The sequence below is a fragment of the Artemia sp. Qi Xiang Cuo genome, chromosome 3 (genome assembly GCF_049724085.1).
Source record: "Artemia sp. Qi Xiang Cuo chromosome 3, ASM4972408v1, whole genome shotgun sequence".
Taxonomy (NCBI): domain Eukaryota; kingdom Metazoa; phylum Arthropoda; class Branchiopoda; order Anostraca; family Artemiidae; genus Artemia; species Artemia sp. Qi Xiang Cuo.
In genome coordinates this window covers 86,270,370-86,291,054 of record NC_142796.1, presented here as the reverse complement: position 1 = coordinate 86,291,054, position 20,685 = coordinate 86,270,370, and the positions used below count along the sequence as shown (strand labels likewise).

Sequence of the window (20,685 nt, the reverse complement as noted above, 5' to 3'; positions counted from 1 at the left end):
GGGGGCAATTGCCCCTTATATCTCCAGTTAAACCTATAATAAACTAATTAAAATCTTAATAATTATAATTTGAAATTACTGGTAAAAAATAATATTATAATATGCACACATAATTAATATTTACAAATTTTTTGTGAAATAGCTACTTATATAACAGTTTTCACCAATACTAACCTAAGCTCCTGCTGAAAATATGTTCGAACAATGAACTTTGAATTTTTTAATATTATAACTGACAAAAAAAGCTATTTTTTAAAAAAAATTGGTCAAGTACTCCTGATATATCAATTGTCACCACTAATATCCTAAGATTCTGCTGAAGATAGCTTAGAATCTTGAACTTTGTATTTTTTAAAAATATAAATGCCACAAAAAGGTCTTTTTCCAATAATAGGGGTCGCTTTATCATTCTATCTAAATTTTCACCACTACTAACCTAAGCTCCTGCTGAATCTAGCTTCAAATATCGTACTTTCTAAAAGTAAAATACCACTTTTACCAATATCCATAAAACCCTATTTTTTATATGAAAGGGGCTGTCCCCTCCGCACCACCGCGCTTTTTATGAAAAAGTTTGTCTGTCACGCGACTCTTTTTTTTAAAACAATAAAAAACTTTAGCGTAAAGAGCGCGGCATTGAGGAGGGGACAGCCCCTTTCATATACTGAATAATTTCTGTTCGTTTTAAGTTTTACCGTCGTTCCTTGCTTTAATTTAAAAAAAAAACTTGTTTTTTTTATTTAATATAATTAAGAAGTGACATCAAAATTATTGTTTTAAGTGATGGTAGAAATTATAAACATCACGTAGATACGAGCATTAGCTTTCGAATGATCCATTAAACGTCAATCTAAAAGTGCTGGTAGTCCACTAGCCCCAGCTTTTCCACTTGAGACATTGCACCAAAAGTGCCGTTTTTAGTGCCGTTTTGAAGTTGTTGATGGTTGAATTTATAGGAAGAACGTAGATATGAGTAATATATTTTATACGAGCTACTAAAAATCTGTATAGATACCTGCGATAGCAATACGCCCAAAAATAATACGTCCGATACCGATACACTGTGCAGCCCTTTCTCCAGGGGACTTGGAGGGTCATAATATCACCAACACCAAATATATTTGACTCTAGCATTGTCTCTTGTAAGCGTCAAATCTATTAAGTATCTGATGTAAGCACCCCATTCTTTAATTACCCGTGATGCATTCTTAACCATCGCAATACCTTTACGCTTATGCCTCTTCGCAAAAAATTTGCAAATCTCGTAAACTAAAGAAGTAATTACATCAGTGTTGGTAGCTCCTTCATTAATCTCAAACAATGTAAATGAACCACTAAGTTTTTTCCTCTAATAATATACTTGCAAAAAAAAACTATTCGCTTTGAATTAAATTATCTTACTAATATTAATTTTAAATAAAAAAAAAAAGAAACACCGTTTTTTAAAATAATTTTTTAAAATAAAAAAAAAAACTTTTAATTAAACACAATAAACGAAAAGCAAAGTTTAAAAAAAAAAAAAAAACCAAAAACAAAAATTCAATATTAATTAAACCGTATTTAACCTAAAAAAAAAAAAAAACTTTTTAAAAATTAAAAATAAAAAAAATTCAGAAAAAATTTTAATTAGTCGGCCCAGTATTAAATTACTCTGGTAGACCCAATTCGTTTAAAACCTACACACATCTCTAGGTTCGAATGTAGGTTTTCAACGAATTGTACGGTTACTACTGTACTACCAAGCAGAATTACAATTTTTAAAATATCAAACAGTTCGTGCTAACGAACTGTAAGTAAGGAGCGACCCGGCTCAATGGTAACCGAAACTCTAGAAAACGGGTTTTTGATACCAATAGATATATCAAAAGAATCATATTTCAATGCTGATTTCAAATATATAATTTTCATAAATTTTAGTCCTACCCATCAAAAGTTAAGCGCCTGAGAAAATTTGGCTGATTTTCAAAAAAAGGGGGAAAGACCCCCTAAAAGTTATAGAATGTTCATGAAAATCACACCATCAAATTCAGTGTATCAGAGAACCCTACTGTAGAGGTTTCAAGTTCCTATCTACAAAAATGTGGAATTTTCCATTTTTTACCAGAAGAAAGATCACGGATGCGTGTGTATTTGTTTGTTTGTTTGTTGTTTTTTTTTCCCCAGGGATGATCGTATCGACCCAGTGGTCCTTGAATATCGTGGGAGGACTCATTGGAACGGAAATTAAAAGTTCTAGTGCTCTTTTTAAGTGACCCAAAAAATGGAGGGCAACTAGGCCCCCTCCGACGCTCATTTTTTTACCAAAGTCACCCGATCAAAATTTTGAGATAGCCATTTTGTTCAGCATGGTCGAAAATATGATAAATATGTCTTTTAGGATGACTTAATCTCCCGAAGTTCCCAGAGGGAGGGCTAAAAGTTATGAACTTTACCCAATGTTAACATATAGTATTGGTTATTGGGAAGTATACAGAAGTTTTCGGGAGGTTTTTTTTCTGATCGTGGGCGGGAAGGGGGGGTCGGTGGTTATGTTGGAGGATCTGTTCATGAAGGAAGTTTTCATGGGGGAAGGCAAATTGCCATGAAGGGGGCGCCGGACCTGCCAGCATTATTTATTGGTTATTGGGAAGTATACAACCATTTTCAGGAAGGATTTTTTCTGGAGGGGGGGGGGGGCAATAGGTGGGGGTTAATCTGGAGAATATTTACATTGAGGATGTTTCTTTGGGGTAAGGGACCTTTAAATGAAGGGGGCGCCGGATTTACAAGCATTATTTAAAAAACGATCAGAAATTAAATAAAAAAAAACAAGTTTTTTCAACTGAAATGTAAGAAGGAATATTAGAACTTAAAACGAACAGAAATTATAACGTATGTGAGGGGGTTCTCCCCCAAGTCAATACCTCTCTTTACGCTACAGTTTTTTTAGTGCTTTCAAAGAGCTATCTATTCTAATTAAACGGCCTTTGTGATTCAGGGGTTTGTTAATCAAATTTTTCTTTAACTTTTAACTTAAAGAGGGTTTTTTTGACTATGGGGAGAACCCCCTCATATACGTAATAACATATATGTAATAAAAAAAACAATAAATAAAACAAGCGATACGGCTTAATAGTAATCGAAACTTTTAAAAGCGGAATTTTGATGTCAATAAATGTATCAAAAGAATGTGTTTATAATGCTGATTCTAAATATATAAATTTTATTAAGTTTAGTATTATTCATCAAAGGCTACGAGCCTGAGAAAATTTACTTTATTTTTTAAAGAGGGGAAACATCCCCTACAAGTGAAAGAATTTTAATGAAAATCACACCGTCAGATTCAGCGTATCAGAAAACCCTATTACATAGGTTTCAAGCTCATATCTGCAAAAATCTGCAACTTTGTATTTTTTGCCAGAAGAAAAATATACGAATATAGAAGTTAGTTACGTAAGTTAATTTGTAAAGACATCCATTTAGCAAAAGAAAAGTAAAATTTTTATGAAAATAAAAGCTGCATTAACTAAAAAACGATCAGAAATTAAATAAAAAAAACAAGTTTTTTAAACTGAAAGTAAGGAGCGACATTAAAACTTAAAACGAACAGAAATTATTCCTTATATGAAAGGGGCTGTCCCCTCCTCACCACATCGCTCTTTACGCTAAAGTTTTTTATTTTTTTAACAAGTAGAGTTGTGAGAAAGAGTAAAACTTTATCATGAAGAGCAAGGCGTTGAGGAGGGTACAGCCCCTTTCATATATGGAATAATTTCTGTTCGTTTTAAGTTTTAATGTCGCTCCTTACTTTCAGTTTAAAAAACTTGTTTTTTTTTATTTAATTTCTGATCGTTTTTTAGTTAATGCAGCTTTTGTTTTGGCTCGCCGTCATTGAATAAGTAAACAAAATTTGCATAAAAATTTTACTTTTCTTTTGCTAAATGGCTGTCTCTAAATTTGGTTCTGACGTAATTTACAAATTAACTTACGTAACGAACTTCTATAGTGGTATATTTTTCTTCTGACAAAAAATACAAAGTTGCAGATTTTTGCAGATATGAGCTTGAAACCGATGTTATAGGGTTTACTGATACGCTGAATTTGGCGGTGTGATTTTCATTAATATTCTTTCTTTTAAGGTACGTCTCTCCCCTCTTTAAAAAATCCGGTAAATTTTCTCAGGCTCGTAGCCTTTGATGAGTAATACTAAACTTAACAAAATTTGTATATTTAGAATCAGCATTATAAACCCATTCTTTTGATACATTTATTGACATCAAAGTTCCGTTTTTAAAAGTTTTGCTTACTATTGAGCCGTATCGCTTGTTTTTTTTTTTTTATTGTTTTTTTTTTATTACGTATATGTTTTTACGTATATGATGGGGTTATACCCTTAGTCAATACCACGCTCTTTACGTTAAAAGTTAAAAATTTTTTGAATTCACACACCCCTGAATAACAAAGGCCTTTTAATTAGAATAGATAGCTTTTTTGAAAGCACTAAAAAAAACTGTAGCGTAAAGAGCGAGGTATTGACTTGGGGGAGAAACCCCTCATATACGTAATAATTTCTGTTCATTTTGTTCTAATGTTGCTTCTTACTTTCAGTTGAAAAAACTTGTTTTTTTTATTTAATTTCTGATCGTTTTTTAAATAATGCTTGGAAATCCGGCGCCCCCTTCATAGAAATGTCCCTTACCCCAAATAAACATCCTCCACGGAAAGATTATCCCGAGTACCCCCCTTCTCAAGCCCCCCTCCCCACGCCCAAAAAAAATTCGTACAGAAAATGTCTGTATACATCCCAAAAAACAATACAAAATGCAAGCAAAGGGCAAATTTCATAACTTGCAGCCCTTCCCCGGGGACCGGTGAGGGATTAAGTCATCGTAAAAGACATATTTATTAGATTTTCGACTATGCCAAACAAAATGGCTATCTCAAAATTTTAATTGGGTGACTTTGAGAAAAAGAATGGGCGTGGGAGGGGGCCTAGTTGCCCTCCATTTTTTTGGTCAATTAAAAAGGGCACTAGAACTTTTAATTTCCGTTCAAATGAGCCCTCTTAAGATATTCTAGGACCACTGGGTGAATACGATTATCCCTGGGGAAAAAAAAACAAAAAAAAAACAAACAAATAAAAGAACACGCACCCGTGATCTTTCTTCTGGCAAAAAATGCAAAATTCCACATTTTGTAGATAGGAGCTTGAAACCTCTACAGTAGGGTTCACTGATACGCTAAATATGATGGTGTGAATTTCATTAAGGTTGTATAACTTTTAGGGGGTCTTTCCCCCTTTTTTCGAAAATCAGCCAAATTTTCTCAGGCGCATAACTTTTGATGCGTAAGATTAAACTTGATGAAACTTATATATTTGAAATCAAAATTAAAATCTGATTCTTTCGATGTATCTATTGGTACCAAAATTCCGGTTTTTAGAGTTTCGGTTACCATTGAGCCGGGTCGCTCCTTACTTACAGTTCGTTACCACGAACTGTTTGATTTTATTTTTGCATTTGATTCAGTATGAATGACTATTATCATGTTGCCACTGCCTAAAGGCTTTATCTGACATTTTCACACGTCTGAGGTAATTTTAAAAAAACTGTTTGTTAAGCTGGTTTCAAAGAGATAAACAGCAGGATAATGTAGATCAGGAGGACTGATGTACTATTGAACATACATTGTTGTGCTAATCCTCCCTTTGAATGTATCTCAGCAAACCTGACAATTATTTCAAGAAATTAAAATTGTCAGGTTGGGCCTTTAGGCACAACAGTGACAATTTATCCTTTATTTACAGGAAAATTTGCACTTTCCTTTATTTTTTATAATTTCAAATGTAATTTATGTGTACACATAAATATATTTTTTAGTTTTTTTTTCAGTTCGTGTAATTTTTTCAAATTTTTAAATTTTTCTGTTAAAATAAGCTGTTAAACACCTTTAAAAAGCTAGGCATGAAATTTTACCCGTATTTTGCTGCTAAATCAGGAAAGAGGAAAACAGTCGAGATGGGAATGCTTGAAGGATTGTCGAATAAATCTTCAAAATGACGCCTCTAGAAATTTTTTCCTGGAGTGCAACTGATATATCGATGTTACAATTTAAACTTAATGATATGTCTGCTGAATTGTCGGAATCTACGTGTATGAACATTTTTTGAAATTAATATATATTTCAAAATCAACTTTTTGTGTCCTACCACACTAGGGATAAATGTAAATTTTTCCAACTGTTAAGGCTTTATCAGCACAATAAGTTATATTTGTAGTCGGTTACTACAAAGGAGTAATTCCCCACCCCTCAGAGATCGATCAGCGGACCCATGGGGAGGGAGCGAAAACGTTGCGCTCGTAAATGTGTTTGACTGTCTTGAATATCAATGTCCTCCCTTCAATTTCTAGAATTTGAAAGTAAATAATGTCTGGTTCCTGATATGACAGTAAAACTGGAAATATTGTATAGAAAGCTCTCAAATACAGCATGCATCAATATTTCTCTGTATCGCCGCCTTATCAGTTTTTCTTTGTTATCGGTCATTCTCTTTTCTCTTTTTTTGCGTTTATAGTTATGTTTTTATTTGTGTGTGTGGATGTTTTACTTTACTTGATATGCTATTGTATAACGTGGGTGCAAAACAAAACAATTAAAATAATTTCTTGTGTGGGCCTTTAGTGTAAATAAAAATTATATTTTATTGTAAATAAATATTATATTTTACAAAATATAGTAAATATTATATTTTGCGTCCTCTTTTTTCAGGCCGAAATATGCCATAGCATGCATAAAGAAAAAGATGTTCAATCAAAATCCCCACGTTGCTCTTCTATCACTTCAGGTAATTTCCATTTGTTTTCATACAATACATTGTATGCATTACAAAAGCCAACTATCATTGATTATTTATTTATAATGATTATAATATAACTATAAAATCAATTATTATAAATAACAAATGTATTTTATGTATTGTATTTGTTCAACTTGAACTTGAACAAATAGTTATAATTAGCAATTATTTTTTTATGATTAATTTCATAATAATCTTATTTTATAATGATTTTTTTAACTAATTATAGTTATTAATTTTAATTTTAAAATGATTTATTTTATCATTATAGGTAATATTAAATCTTATTAATAGTGATAGATATTTGTTAATTGTTTAGAATTTCTGAAACTCCAAATAATAAAAGAGTTTGGCCATTTCTGTGTACTATAAGTGCAGAAATAACTAAAATGTTGATATCTTTTGCTTATTATCAAACGGTTCGTGATAACGAACTGTAAGTAAGGAGCGACCCGGCTCAATTGTAACCGAAACTCTAAAAATACATCAAAAGAATCAGATTTTTATGTTAATTTCAAATATATAAGTTTCATCAAGTTTAGTCTTACCCATCAAAAGTTGCGCGCCTGAGAAAATTCGCCTTATTTTCGAAAAAAGGAGGAAACACCCCCTAAAAGTTATAGAACCTTGATAAAAAGCACACCATCAGGTTCAGCGTATCAGAGAACTTACATTAGAGGTTTCAAGCTCCCTGTCTGCAAAAATATGGAATTTTGTATTTTTTTTCCCAGAAGAAAGGTTCAAGGATGCGCGTTTATTTGTTGTTTTTTTTTTTGTGTTTTTTTTCCCCAGGGGTGATCGTATCGACCCAGTGGTCCTAGAATATCGCGGGAGGGCTCATTCGAACGGAAATTACAAGTTCTAGTGCCCTTTTTAAGTGACCAAAAAATGGAGCGCAACTAGGCCCCCTTCCCACGCTCATTTTTTCCCAAAGTCACTCGATAAAAATTTTGAGATAGCCATTTTGTCCAGCAATGTCGAAAAATATAATAACTGTGTCTTTGAAGATGATTAATTCCCCACTGTTCCCGGGGGAAGGGCTGCAAGTTATGAACTTTGCCCAATGTCTAAATACAGTATTGGTTTTTGGGAAGTATATTTCTCTGGTAGTGAGGGGAGGGGTTGGTCGGGGGTTACGTGGGAGGATCTTTGTATGGAGGAAGTTTTCATGGGGGAAGGGACATTGCTATGAAGGGGGCACCGGATTTTCCAACATTATTTAAAAAACGATCAGAAATTAAATTAAAAAAAACAAGGTTTTCAACTGAAAGTAAGGAGCAACATCAAAGCTTAAAACGAACAGAAATTATTACGTATATGATTCGGTTTGCCCCCTATTCAATACTTTGCTGTTTACGCTAAAGTTTTTTTTTAGTACTTTCATAAGAACTATTTATTCTAATTAACGGGCTTTGTGATTAAGGGTCATTCTTAAAGAATTGGAGCAAAATTTGAGCTTTAGCGTAAAGAGCGAGGTATTGACTAGGGGGCGAACCCCTTAATATACCTAATAAAAATATACGAATATAGAAGTTCGTTATGTAATTTCAATTCAATTTATAACTGGGATTTATTTTACTATATACATAAAAAACAAACAAACAAAATACCCCCAGAAGCAAGCTTGTGCGGGGGTAATCCCTTCTAGACACATAAAAAATCATAATAACAAAATAAGATCCAAAATAATAACTCTTTTCAATTAATATGAATACAAATACAAGTTCTGCCCTCCAACTCAAAAACTAATACTAACATACTATACGTAGCCCCTTGACAATAATCACGTACCCCCCCCCTTTTTAGCCAATTCATTAAAAATAATAAATTACTAAACAATACGATCTCAATAAACTACGGAACAGCAGCAGGTCATCCACACATTTAAGTTCCACTGGTAAACTATTCCAAGCACTCGGACCGGCATGACGGATAGAAAAAAATGATCTTGTCGCTTGCGGAATCGGTCTTCGAAATTCTTCCAAATTTCTAGTTCCATGCTCATGAACATCACCCCCACTCACAAAAAGTCACTTAAAACAAACAGGAACACTACCATAAAGATACTTAAACATGAACTGTGTTTTATAAAATTTAAAAAGACCCGATACCGGTAGAATCTTCAGCGTCATAAACTCATTACGAACAGATGATCCTCTATTATCCTTACCAATCAAAAGCCTTATTGCCGAATTTTGTAGTACACGCAGGGGCAGAAGATGCGTTCCAAAAGTAGACGACCATACTGAAGAACAATATAATAGATATGGATGTACAATTGAAAAATACAATAATCTTAATATACTAGTTGGGAGAAAATTTTTCAGTTTACGCATAATTCCAACATTACGTGCAAGTTTCATAGACACCCAATCAATATGATCTACAAAACTTAAAGTTTCATCAATAATAATCCCCAAATATCTAACACTCCTCTTTCGTGGAATCATTGATGTACCATTACTTAAATTATTCACCCATGGGTAATAACTTGGAGATCTGCTATATATCAATAAACTAGACTTATTACAATTAAGTTTTAACCTATTACTTCTCATCCACCTTTCTATATTCTTAAAACCTTCTCGTAATTGCGACATCAATTCATTCTCAGTCCTACCACATACGGTTAATTTCGTGTCGTCAGCAAACATAACTAGGGCTTTACTAGGTTTAAGTTCCTCTAGAGGAGGTTTAATAATAGTATACAACCCATCAACTGCACTTGACAAATCATTTATATAAATAGAAAACAAAAGTGGGCCTAGGGGTGATCCCTGGGGAACTCCACAATTTATAAATCTACTGTCAGAACGTGCATCATTAACCTCCACAAACATTGACCTTGAATTTAAGAATGATTCTAACAACTTCAAAGCATTTCCCCTAATACCACAATTTTCTAACTTCATTAACAAAATATCATAAGATACAGTGTCGAACGCTTTCGCAATATCCAGAAAAATTGATGCAACTTTAAGGTTATTGTCTAATGCATCATTAACATATGTAGTCAAAAACAACATTGCATGCTCACTAGAATAACCTTTTCTGAAACCAAATTGATTTTGATAAAAAAACAAATTCTTTTCAAGATACTTTTCTAGCCTTATATATACTAGCTTCTCGAAAATTCTAGCAATAACTGGTAGCAGCGAAATGGGACGGTAATTACTTATATCATTTTTATCACCCCCCTTAAATATTGGAACAATCTTCGCTCGTTTCAAACACTTTGGAAACACACCACTTTTAAAACAACCATTTATTAGTGAAACCAGTTGTTTAATAACACATTGTAGAACAAACTTTAGCACTCTTATAGATATTAGATCAACACCTGAAGCTTTATTTTTCATAGCCATTATTACATCTGTTATTTCACTTTCCGTTACCTTAGTCATTAAAATAGAAGTATCACAACTGGGAGGAAGATATTGATCAAAAGTACCATCACTCCTATCATAATATATAGATCCGGCAACATTATTACCTACACTAGAAAAATAATCACACATCTGATTGGAAAGTTGAACTGGAGTTTGATCTGACTGAAGATTTGGCAACGTAACTCTTCTCTTGCCAATAAGAGGCCTGAGGAGACTCCACGTCTTTGCCGGGTTACCCTCACTCTTCTTAAATTCTTTAGCTAAATACTCAATTCTAGCCTTCCTCAATAATTTATTTAAAGCAACATTATACTTACGATAAATTTGCTGGTTTAGTACGCTTGCCTCAATTATACTCTTTTTATATAATTCATGGCGCCTTTTCATAGATCTAAGAAGACTACTGGTAATCCACGGTTTTCTTGCAGAATCATATTTACTCTTGTTTTTTTTTTACGCATCCGGCAATTTTCTCTTAGACTACTACACAATTGATCATACCACTTACAAAATTTAAGATCCGGATCACTTATTGCATTCAAAAACTCCCAGTTAGTTCGTAAGTTACGTATATTTATTACTAAGAAAAACGTTCGTAAATAAAATTAAACAACTATCGAGAAAGCCATTTAACCAAAAAAAAGTAAAATTAATATTCAAATTTTGTTTTAATTATTCATGTACGGGGAGCCAAAATCAAAACCTGCATTAATTCAAAAACGTTCAGAAATTAAATAAAAAAGCAAGTTTTCTTAACTGTTAACCAATTACCATTAATGGTAACCAATTATTTACTTTTACTTCATCCTAAAATGGCTCATAACTATTAACCACTTTTATGTCTATGAACAAAAAAAGTTTTTTAACTGAAAGTAAGGAGCGACATTAAAACTTAAAACGAAGAGAAATTATTCCGAATATGAAAGGGGCTGTCCCCTCCTAAATGCCTCACTCTTTACGCTAAAGTTTTTTATTGTTTTAAAAAATAGAGTTATGAGAAAGAGTCACACTTTGGCGTAAAGAACGAGGCATTGAGGGGGGGGACAGTCCCTTTCACAGAGGGAATAATTTCTGTTCGTTTTAAGTTTCAATGTCGCTCCTTACTTTCAGTTAAGAAAACTTGTTTCTTTATTTAATTTCTGAACGTTTTTGAATTAATGCAAGTTTTGATTTTGGTTCACCGTACATGAATAATTCAAATGAAATTTGCATATTAATTTTACTTTTTTTGGTTAAATGGCTTTCTCGATAGTTATTTAATTTTATTTACGAAAGTTTTTCTTAGTAATAAATATACGTAACTTACGAACTAACTTACATAAGGAACTTCTATATTCGTATATTTTTATTAGTTATATTAAGGGGTTCGCCCCCTAGTCAATACCTCGCTCTTTACGCTAAAGTTCAAATTATGTTCCAATTCTTTAAAAATGACCCCTTAATCACAAAGGCCGTTAATTAGAATAAAAAGCTCTTATGAAAGTAATAAAAAAAAACTTTAGCATAAAGAGCGAGGTATTGACTAGGGGGTAAACTGAATCATCTACGTAATAATTTCTGTTCGTTTTAAGCTTTGATGTTGCTCCTTACTTTCAGTTGAAAACCTCGTTTTTTTTATTTAATTTCTGATCGTTTTTTAAATAATGTTGGAAAATCCGGTGCCCCCTTCATAGCAATGTCCCTTCCCCCATGAAAACTTCCTCCATACAAAGATCCTCCCACGTAACCCCCGACCAACCCCTCCCCTCACTACCAGAGAAATATACTTACCAAAAAACAATACAGTATTTATACATTGGGCAAAGTTCATAACTTGCAGCCCTTCCCCCGGGAACTGTGGGGAATTAATCATCTTCAAAGACACAGTTATTATATTTTTCGACATTGCTGAACAAAATGGCTCTCTCAAAATTTTTATCGAGTGACTTTGGGAAAAAATGAGCGTGGGAAGGGCCTAGTTGCCCTCCATTTTTTTGGTCACTTAAAAAGGGCACTAGAACTTGTAATTTCCGTTCGAATGAGCCCTCCCGCGATATTCTAGGACCACTGGGTCGATACGATCACCCCTGGGAAAAAAAAACAAAAAAAAAAACAACAAATAAAACGCGCATCCTTGAACCTTTCTTCTGGCAAAAAAAATACAAAATTCCATGTTTTTGGAGACAGGGAGCTTGAAACCTCTAATGTAAATTCTCTGATACGCTGAATCTGATGGTGTGCTTTTCATCAAGGTTCTATGACTTTTAGGGGCTGTTTCCTCCTTTTTTCGAAAATAAGGCAAATTTTCTCAGGCAGGCAACTTTTGATGGGTAAGACTAAACTTGATGAAACTTATATATTTGAAATTAACATAAAAATCTGATTCTTTTGATGTATTTTTAGAGTTTTGGTTACAATTGAGCCGGGTCGCTCCTTACTTACAGTTCGTTACCACGAACCGTTTGATAATAAGCAAAAGATGTCAACATTTTAGTTATTTCTGCACTTATAGTACACAGAAATGACCAAACTCTTTTATTATTTGGAGTTTCAGAATATTCTAGGGAGAAGGCATTGCAACAGGTATAGTTGAACGCCTCGCGGTAGGTGAACTCCTCAAAAACGACTGGGAAGCTTTCCATTTCAGGAATCTTTCGTATTGGCGTTTCCTAAATCCTTTTATGAATACCAGCAACAACTCGTTACTCTTCGCTGTGCAAAGCTTCCTGAGGCCGGCACAGGAAAGGTGTTTTTTTAGTTTTTAGTCAGTACTAACCTCAAGGGTTACCAATATTCTAGGGAGAAGGTCTTGCAACAGGTATTGCCTTGCGGTAGGTGAACTCCTTAAAAACGACTGGGAAGCTTTCCATTTCAGGAATCTTTCGTATTGGCGTTTCCTAAATCCTTTTATGAATACCAGCAACAACTCGTTACTCGTCGCAGTGCAAAGCTTCCTGAGGACAGTACAGGACAATCTTCTGTGAGTTTTTTTTTTGCCAGTATTTACCTCAAGGCTTGTCACTCATCTGGGGAGAAGGCCTTGCAACAAGTAGATTTGAACGCCTTGCATCAGATGAAATCCTCAAAACGGTGTGTAAAGGTTTCCTTTTCAGGAATCTTTCGTATTGGCGTTTCATAAATTTTATTATGAATGCTAAAAACAAATCGTCACAGCACAAAACTTCCCGAGGCCGACACAGGAAAGGTTTTTTTGAGTTTTTAGTCAGTACTAACCTCAAGGGTTACCAATATTCTAGGGAGAAGGCCTTGCAACAGGTAGATTTGAACGCCTTGCGGTAAGTGAACTCCTCAAAAACGAGTGAGAAGGTTTCCTTTTCACGAATATTTTGTCTTGGCGTTGGCTAAACTTACCTAAATCGTGTTATGAATACCAGCAACAACTAAAAATAGCACAAAGCTGCCTGAACCTGACATAATACACAGCCAAGTATGTTTCTTGGCAATGTTTGTCTCACAGGTCGCTACTCCTCGAGGAGGAAGGCCTTGTGACAGGTAGATTTGAACCACATTCACCAGTCTTTCTTGGCACAACCATGTTCAATGTGTTGCCAAAAGGTCATAAAAGTGATATGAATGGACCCTAAGGAATATGAATAAGCCTAATGTAAAGTGGTTCTATTTATTCAAGGTTCTTGAAAGCTGTGTCAAAAATTGTGGCGTTGGCGTTCATGAAGAAATAGCCACCAAAACGTTCATGGAAGATATGAGAGACCTGGCTAAAAACAGTAAAGATGATCCAGTCAAGAATAAGGTTTTGGAACTAATCCAAGCATGGGCTTATGCCTTTCGTAATAGTTCCAGATACAGGTAAATTCAAAGATTGTTTTATGATTAAGAAAGGTATTATTTATTTTCTTTTTATGATGAGGACAAGACAAGAATTGGCACCTGACTTTCGTCTGGAATGTCGTATATTCACAGAACACACTTGTAAGCAAGACGATCGTTAGAGCCTCCTTATATTGAACTTTGTGTTTTTGATATGAAAGGGTGCATATATATATATATATATATATATATATATATATATATATATATATATATATATATATATATATATATATATATATATATATATGTATATATATATATATATATATGTATACACATATTTTAATAAATATGCTATCTCTTTAAACGAGCAATAATTGTGTATGTATTTATGTATTTTTTCTCGAAAACCGCTCCATATTCTTTCGGGAAAATTGGCATCCTGGGATCTGCTGGCCTAAAAAAACGGTCTATATGTTTGATGTTTGAGGAAATTGGAAATGTCAGATGTTTGAGGAAATTCGTTAAGAACCTCAATTTTGAAAAATAAAATGGAGCCGTTTTCGCGAAAAAATACATAAATTCATACACAATTATTGCTCGTTTAAAGAGATAGCATATTTATTAAAATATGTATATATATATATATATATATATATATATATATATATATATATATATATATATATATATATATATATATATATATATATATATATATATATATATATATATATATATATTTTAATAAATATGCTATCTCTTTAAACGAGCAATAATTGTGTATGTATTTAGGTATTTTTTCTCGAAAATCGCTCTATATTCTTTCGGGAAAACTTTCTTTCGGGGAGATTTTCTGGCCTCAAAAACGGTCTTTATTGGTCAGATGTTTGAGAAAATTCGTTAAGAACCTCAATTTTGAAAAAAATCATTTGAGTGACGTCATATATATGAATACATTCGAAAAGCATATATACGTTGTATTGGCCTCAGTAGTGGTTGTATCGTTTTTAGTGTCTATGATGCAGGCAAAATTACACAAGAAACATATGATTGACCAGAAAAACCGTATGATTGACCTCATATTTATGAGTACAATTCAAGAGAACAAATTACATCATTTCCGCCCACCCAGGAGTGAACGTATCGTTTTCATATCTATAACGCATGCAACATTACAAAACGAACATAGCTAAGCATAAAATGCCAAGTGTAACAAGTCTACTTTCAAAAGGTGTTTTAAGTAGTTTCATAATGCCTAGAGGACAAATGAAGAACCTAGACCATCAAAAGTGATAAGACGAATCCGAGCAGCTAAGATAAAGGGTATTAAAAAAATGTATTAAGTAATGATAAACGAAAATGAAGGACAAAAAAATATACAGTCAGAATACTTGCGTCAGCAACAATTACAACGAGTTAAAAACAAAAGTGAAGAACAAAGAAATATCCCATTCGAAGATAAGCAGCAGCAAGAATTAAAACAAGTCGGATGCGACAACAAGAAGTAGAACGAGTTGGAAATGAAAGTGAAGAACAAAGAAATATGCAGTTAAAAAGTATGCCACATCGAGAAAAAAGAAATATGTGGTTAGAAGATAAGCGGCAGCGAGGATTACAAGCGACAGCAAGAAAGCGAGTATCAGAACGTGTAAAAAGTGGAGTGAAGAACATGGAATTGTGCTGTTAAGCACAAGCGACAGTATAAATCAGAACGAGTCAAAATGAGAGTGGAAAAGAAAGAAATAATGCATTAGAAGAACAACGCCATCACAATCTTCGACACCAACAAAATGTGGTATGAAACCCATTACAAACCTAGAAAGATGCCATAAACTAGGGAACTGTTGATTAGAAGGTGTTGGGGCAATTGAACATTACATGTATTCCCTGGGGAGCCCTTTATTTTCCCGAGGAAAGAGCAGCAAACAAAGGTGACTCATTTGGAGATTGCTACTTACAACGAGAATCAATATATACAAGCCTTCCACGTGCCGAGTGACGGCTACAGAGTTATTTTCGAAATCAGCTACATAGTTATTTTTTTTTCTTAACTGATATATTGACATTTCTGGCCACTAAAGCGATCTAAAAAGGTCACAACCTTAAGGAAGAATTTTTATTTTTCCCAGGGTGGTTCTATCGAACCTATGGTGACGCCATGACATTAAGAAGAGGCTCACAGTGTCTGTGGTTAAAAGACAAGCAACAATAAGAATAAATATATACAAGCCAGCCAGAGAGCTGGCTTATTTTGAAATCATCTACATAGTTTCTTTTTTTAAACTGACACATTAACATTTCTGGCCACAAGAACGATCTAAATTGGACAAAACCTTAACGAAAAATTTGTATTTTTTTCTTTTTGTCTGTTTTTTTTTTCTGATCCCTATTAACACAGTCTTGGTTTTAGTTACAACTACATTTCCCCTTTTTATTTACTAGGTTCATTTACTTTTTATTTACCACGCTCTTCATTTATTTCCTTGAATCATTTATTTCCTTCATATATTTCCTTCATTTATTTCCTTCATTTATTTCCAGCCTGTGATTCAAGGCTGGTGGGGAGGGGAGGGGGTTTCTGACCTTTAGTAAAACCGTGCTATTCATTTTTTATCTAGTTCATGTAATGTAAAAGTCTATTCATCTATTTCATGAATTTTTTGCTAATATAATAATGGAATAATTAAGACGTGAAGTCTGCACTCAAGAAACGGGACCTGACAAAGGATATGGATTTAGCTCTCAATTATCTTCTATTTTATCTTTTTTTCCATCAAGTCTTTAAATTCATTTTTTATCAGTATTTTTAGTAACTATGGGACAGATAGATAATTCATTCAGTAGGCTACTATGAGTTACATTAAAAAATTAATTGTAAATATTGAACAGTACAAATAAATTATATAATTTAATTGTATCTATTTTAGTCCTTAGTAATTTTAACCTAGCCCTTTCTTTGATGTATTTTTTAATGAGGGGAGAATAACGAGGAGGGGTAGATGAACAAAAAAATGACAGATGAAAAAAAAATAATAGAAAGAACGGGGATTTTCAATCAACCAGATTTCCTTTAATTTAATTCTCCTTTCCAATTGCTTTTGCCTATATATATCAAATAAAAAAAAAAACTTTTTGAAACTATATTTTGGTTTTTTTAAAACAGGGGTATCGAACTCAGTCCCTCTGGCCCCTTTTTTGTTTTGTTTTCATTTGTTTTTGCATAAAAAAGAATATTATAGTTTATTATATTTCCAGCTTTTCTTTTTCAGGGCTGTACAAGACACATTGAATATAATGAAAGCTGAGGGCTTTACATTCGGGCCATTAAAAGAGAGCGATGCCATGTTTGCGGCAGACACAGCACCAGAATGGGTAGATGGAGAAAATTGTCATAGATGTCGAGCTCAATTTTCATTGACACAACGAAAAGTAAAATATATTTTTGCTGGTTTTTTGCTTACATTTATTTTTTAAATTTGGATCTCGCTAGTACCAAAAGCTGCATGACTCCATAAGGAGGTCTTTTCCAATAAAAATTGAAATTTTCAGTTTTCCTAATTTTCCCAAATTTTCAAAAAATTTCATAATTTTATCGACAGATGCGTCAAAGAGTGCATTTTAATGCTAGAACGTCAGAAGTCTCATTGAGCCTTCAGATGAATATAGAATGAATATTAAAAAATGTTCTTTTTAAAAAAGAATATTTTTATGGAAGGGAGGGGGAATAGAAATTGATATATAATCCGTCCTGATTTCCAGGAATAACTGGGGGAGGGGTAAATTATACTCCTCTTATTGCTACGATCTTTTTTTATGTTGCATACAATACTGCGTTCACGGGTCTACTGGCTCGGAGATTGAAAAGGCAAGACGGACATCATTATCCTCACCCGAAAATTCTTGGGGGTGGGGGGTAGATTCCACCACGAGTATTGTTTTTAGCGATTTTAAATGGTATTATTTCCCTTTTCCTGCTTCGAAATAACTTTTTAAAGCAGTTAAACATATGCATACAATGTATTTAAGCACATTCCAGGCTTTTTGGTTTAGTTTTGCTTATTAGCTTTAGTTTTAGATCTTAATAGCTTCATGATTTTGTTTTTATTCAATGGTATTTGGGAAACACAAGCGATACTGCATTTTTCTTGTTATTATCTTAAAAATTATGTCAAAAGACCACCAAAGACAAGAGAAAGGTAACGAGATAAGCCACCATGATTATTTAAAACCGATGGTCTCTAGCCTAAAATTGGCAAAAATTAATCTGATCTATGTAAAAATTAATCTTATGATGCTTGTGTTATGAAATTCCTTGTGGCGGGCAGGATTGAACCAGCGAACTCCTGACCAAGAGCTACGGCCTCATCCACTGCACCGTCACAAGGTACAAGCTGAACTGATTTTTCCAAGACGCTGTTCACATACTTTTGATAGAAGTGTAATGGCTGATGTGCACTATATTTCACTAATATAGCCCTGTATGTAAATATGTACCTTTTGGTAATAGCGGTTTCCAAATGTATTTAAAAAAATATTTTTAACAGGAGACAGCATGGCGTCATAGCTGCTGTTTATGTTTTTGCACTTTTATACTTGTTATTGTGTCACATTTTAGGTTTTTTGGTTTTGTTTTGCTGTATTTTTGGATGTTACTAGGTTTTTTTGTTTTTTTGTTTTAAATTATGACATACAACACATGGGTGATTCTACATTTTTCTTGTTATTATTTTAAAATTAAGTCAAAAGTCCAGAGAAGAGAAAAGTTACGAGATAAGCAACCATGATTATTCAAAACTGAAGGCTTCGGCCCAAAATTTAAGGGGGGAAAAATTCACAATGATTCAAAGTATAGGGACAAAAAAAAATCCATATTGGATGAAGAAGTGTAATTGAAGTGCACGGAAGAATTGGAATGGCTTATTTACACTACATTTGAGGTATTTAGCAATATGTGCAAATATGTAGCTTTTGTTAAAAGTGGTTGGCATATGTATTTTCAATATCTAGCTTTTAACAAGATTCGAGACGATTTAATACATGATTATTAAAGTTCCCAATTAACCACTTCAAAAATCAGATTCATTTTCACTGTCCTTTGTAGGTGACCCTACGTGTCTCCTATAAAAACAAATCATAATAATAAAGAAAAATTCAAAATAAACTAATTACTTGAATAATAATACAAAAAATTATCTATCAGTATAACTTTCTTTTGCATCAAAGAAAGTTATAATGATACCACTCTTCAACTTTATCTTTTCATTTTTCCCTTTTAACTATTCTTCGGCTACTATATAACTCCAAAAACAGACCAAAAACAAAATTATAAAAACTGGCAACGCTGTTTTACCCATTTCTACTTACACTGGAAGACACACAACATATCTCCTCAAACATAGCCTACATCTTTTCAATAAACTCTTCCACCAACAACTCCATCCACTCGTTCTTTCCACCTTTCAGTTTCACTTAAACGCGCTATCATTCTCCTGTAATCATAACCAAACCTTCTTAACTCAATTCCTTTTCTCTTCTTCCTTCTTTTCAATACATATTCACATACTTTCATCACAATCAATACCACAGCTCGTTCTCTCCTCTCATTTCCAAGAATTTCTACATTCAGTTTATTCAACCTTATCTTATCTTCCTTAGTATTCCAAATTACTCCACGATCTCTTAAGGCACTAAAACATTTATCAACAATTCCTTCATTATATTTACAATGGAAAAATTCATGCTTCAGGCCATATATCACTATTTCGTCGCAAAGCTTTCACTTTGGACCTTCATCTTGGGTAAAACGACTTACTCGATCTTGATACGGCAGTATCTCACGAATAAACAGAAACATAAATTCCTTTATAAACTGACTATACGGCACACTATGCATTTTCTCAAACGATAGCCTAAAATTCACAAATGGTTGTTATGTTTTCACGTGAAAAACCACTTCATCTTCTTCCGTTTTCTCTAAATATTCATCCACTATCTTTTTCCTTTCTGGATTTTTCACCTGATCACTCAGCAAGCCTTGGTTTTTCATTTCATGGTTTTTCATGGAGTTTCTCCGTTACATCCCTGATCTTTTTTTTGTCTTGCTAGTTCATCCTCCTTAGTATTTATGACTGGTAAGGTCCATCCTCTTATTATTTCACCGTCGATCCATTTACCACAGATCATCTCACAGACGTTTCTAATTCTCAGAGACTTACACACCTTTCGGAAGTTTATAACACCAAGACCCCCTCTTCTCGGAGCACATACAACATTTTCACATCTAGCTTTTCCAGCTTTCCCCTCCAAACAAAACGCCAAATGCTCCTTTCTACCTTTTTAGCATACTTTTCTTCAAGATTAAAAGCCGGTGCCAGATAAAATAGCGGTGGGAGAGCATACCAAGACCCCCTCTTCTCGGAGCGCATACAAATTTTTCACTTCTTGCTTTTCCAGCTTTCCCCTCCAAACAAAACGCCAAATGCTCCTTTCTACCTTTTTAGCATACTTTTCTTCAAGATTAAAAGCCGGTGCCAGATAAAATAGCGGTGGGAGAGCATACCAAGACCCCCTCTTCTCGGAGCGCATACAACATTTTCACATCTAGCTTTTCCAGCTTTCCCTCCAAACAAAACGCCAAATGCTCCTTTCTACCTTTTTAGCATACTTTTCTTCAAGATTAAAAGCCGG

At 33.6% G+C, this 20,685-nt stretch overlaps 1 protein-coding gene across 1 annotated transcript in view; it reads left to right on the top strand.

The window, feature by feature from the left end:
* Positions 1–20,685, top strand: part of LOC148954699 (hepatocyte growth factor-regulated tyrosine kinase substrate-like) — an 86,438-nt gene that overhangs the window by 5,978 nt on the left and 59,775 nt on the right. Inside the window, exons 2-4 of the mRNA XM_089086465.1 lie at positions 6,748–6,823; positions 13,853–14,031; positions 17,268–17,427. Coding sequence (XP_088942591.1) covers positions 6,748–6,823; positions 13,853–14,031; positions 17,268–17,427 — 415 coding nt within the window. The remainder of the gene's footprint in view (positions 1–6,747; positions 6,824–13,852; positions 14,032–17,267; positions 17,428–20,685) is intronic.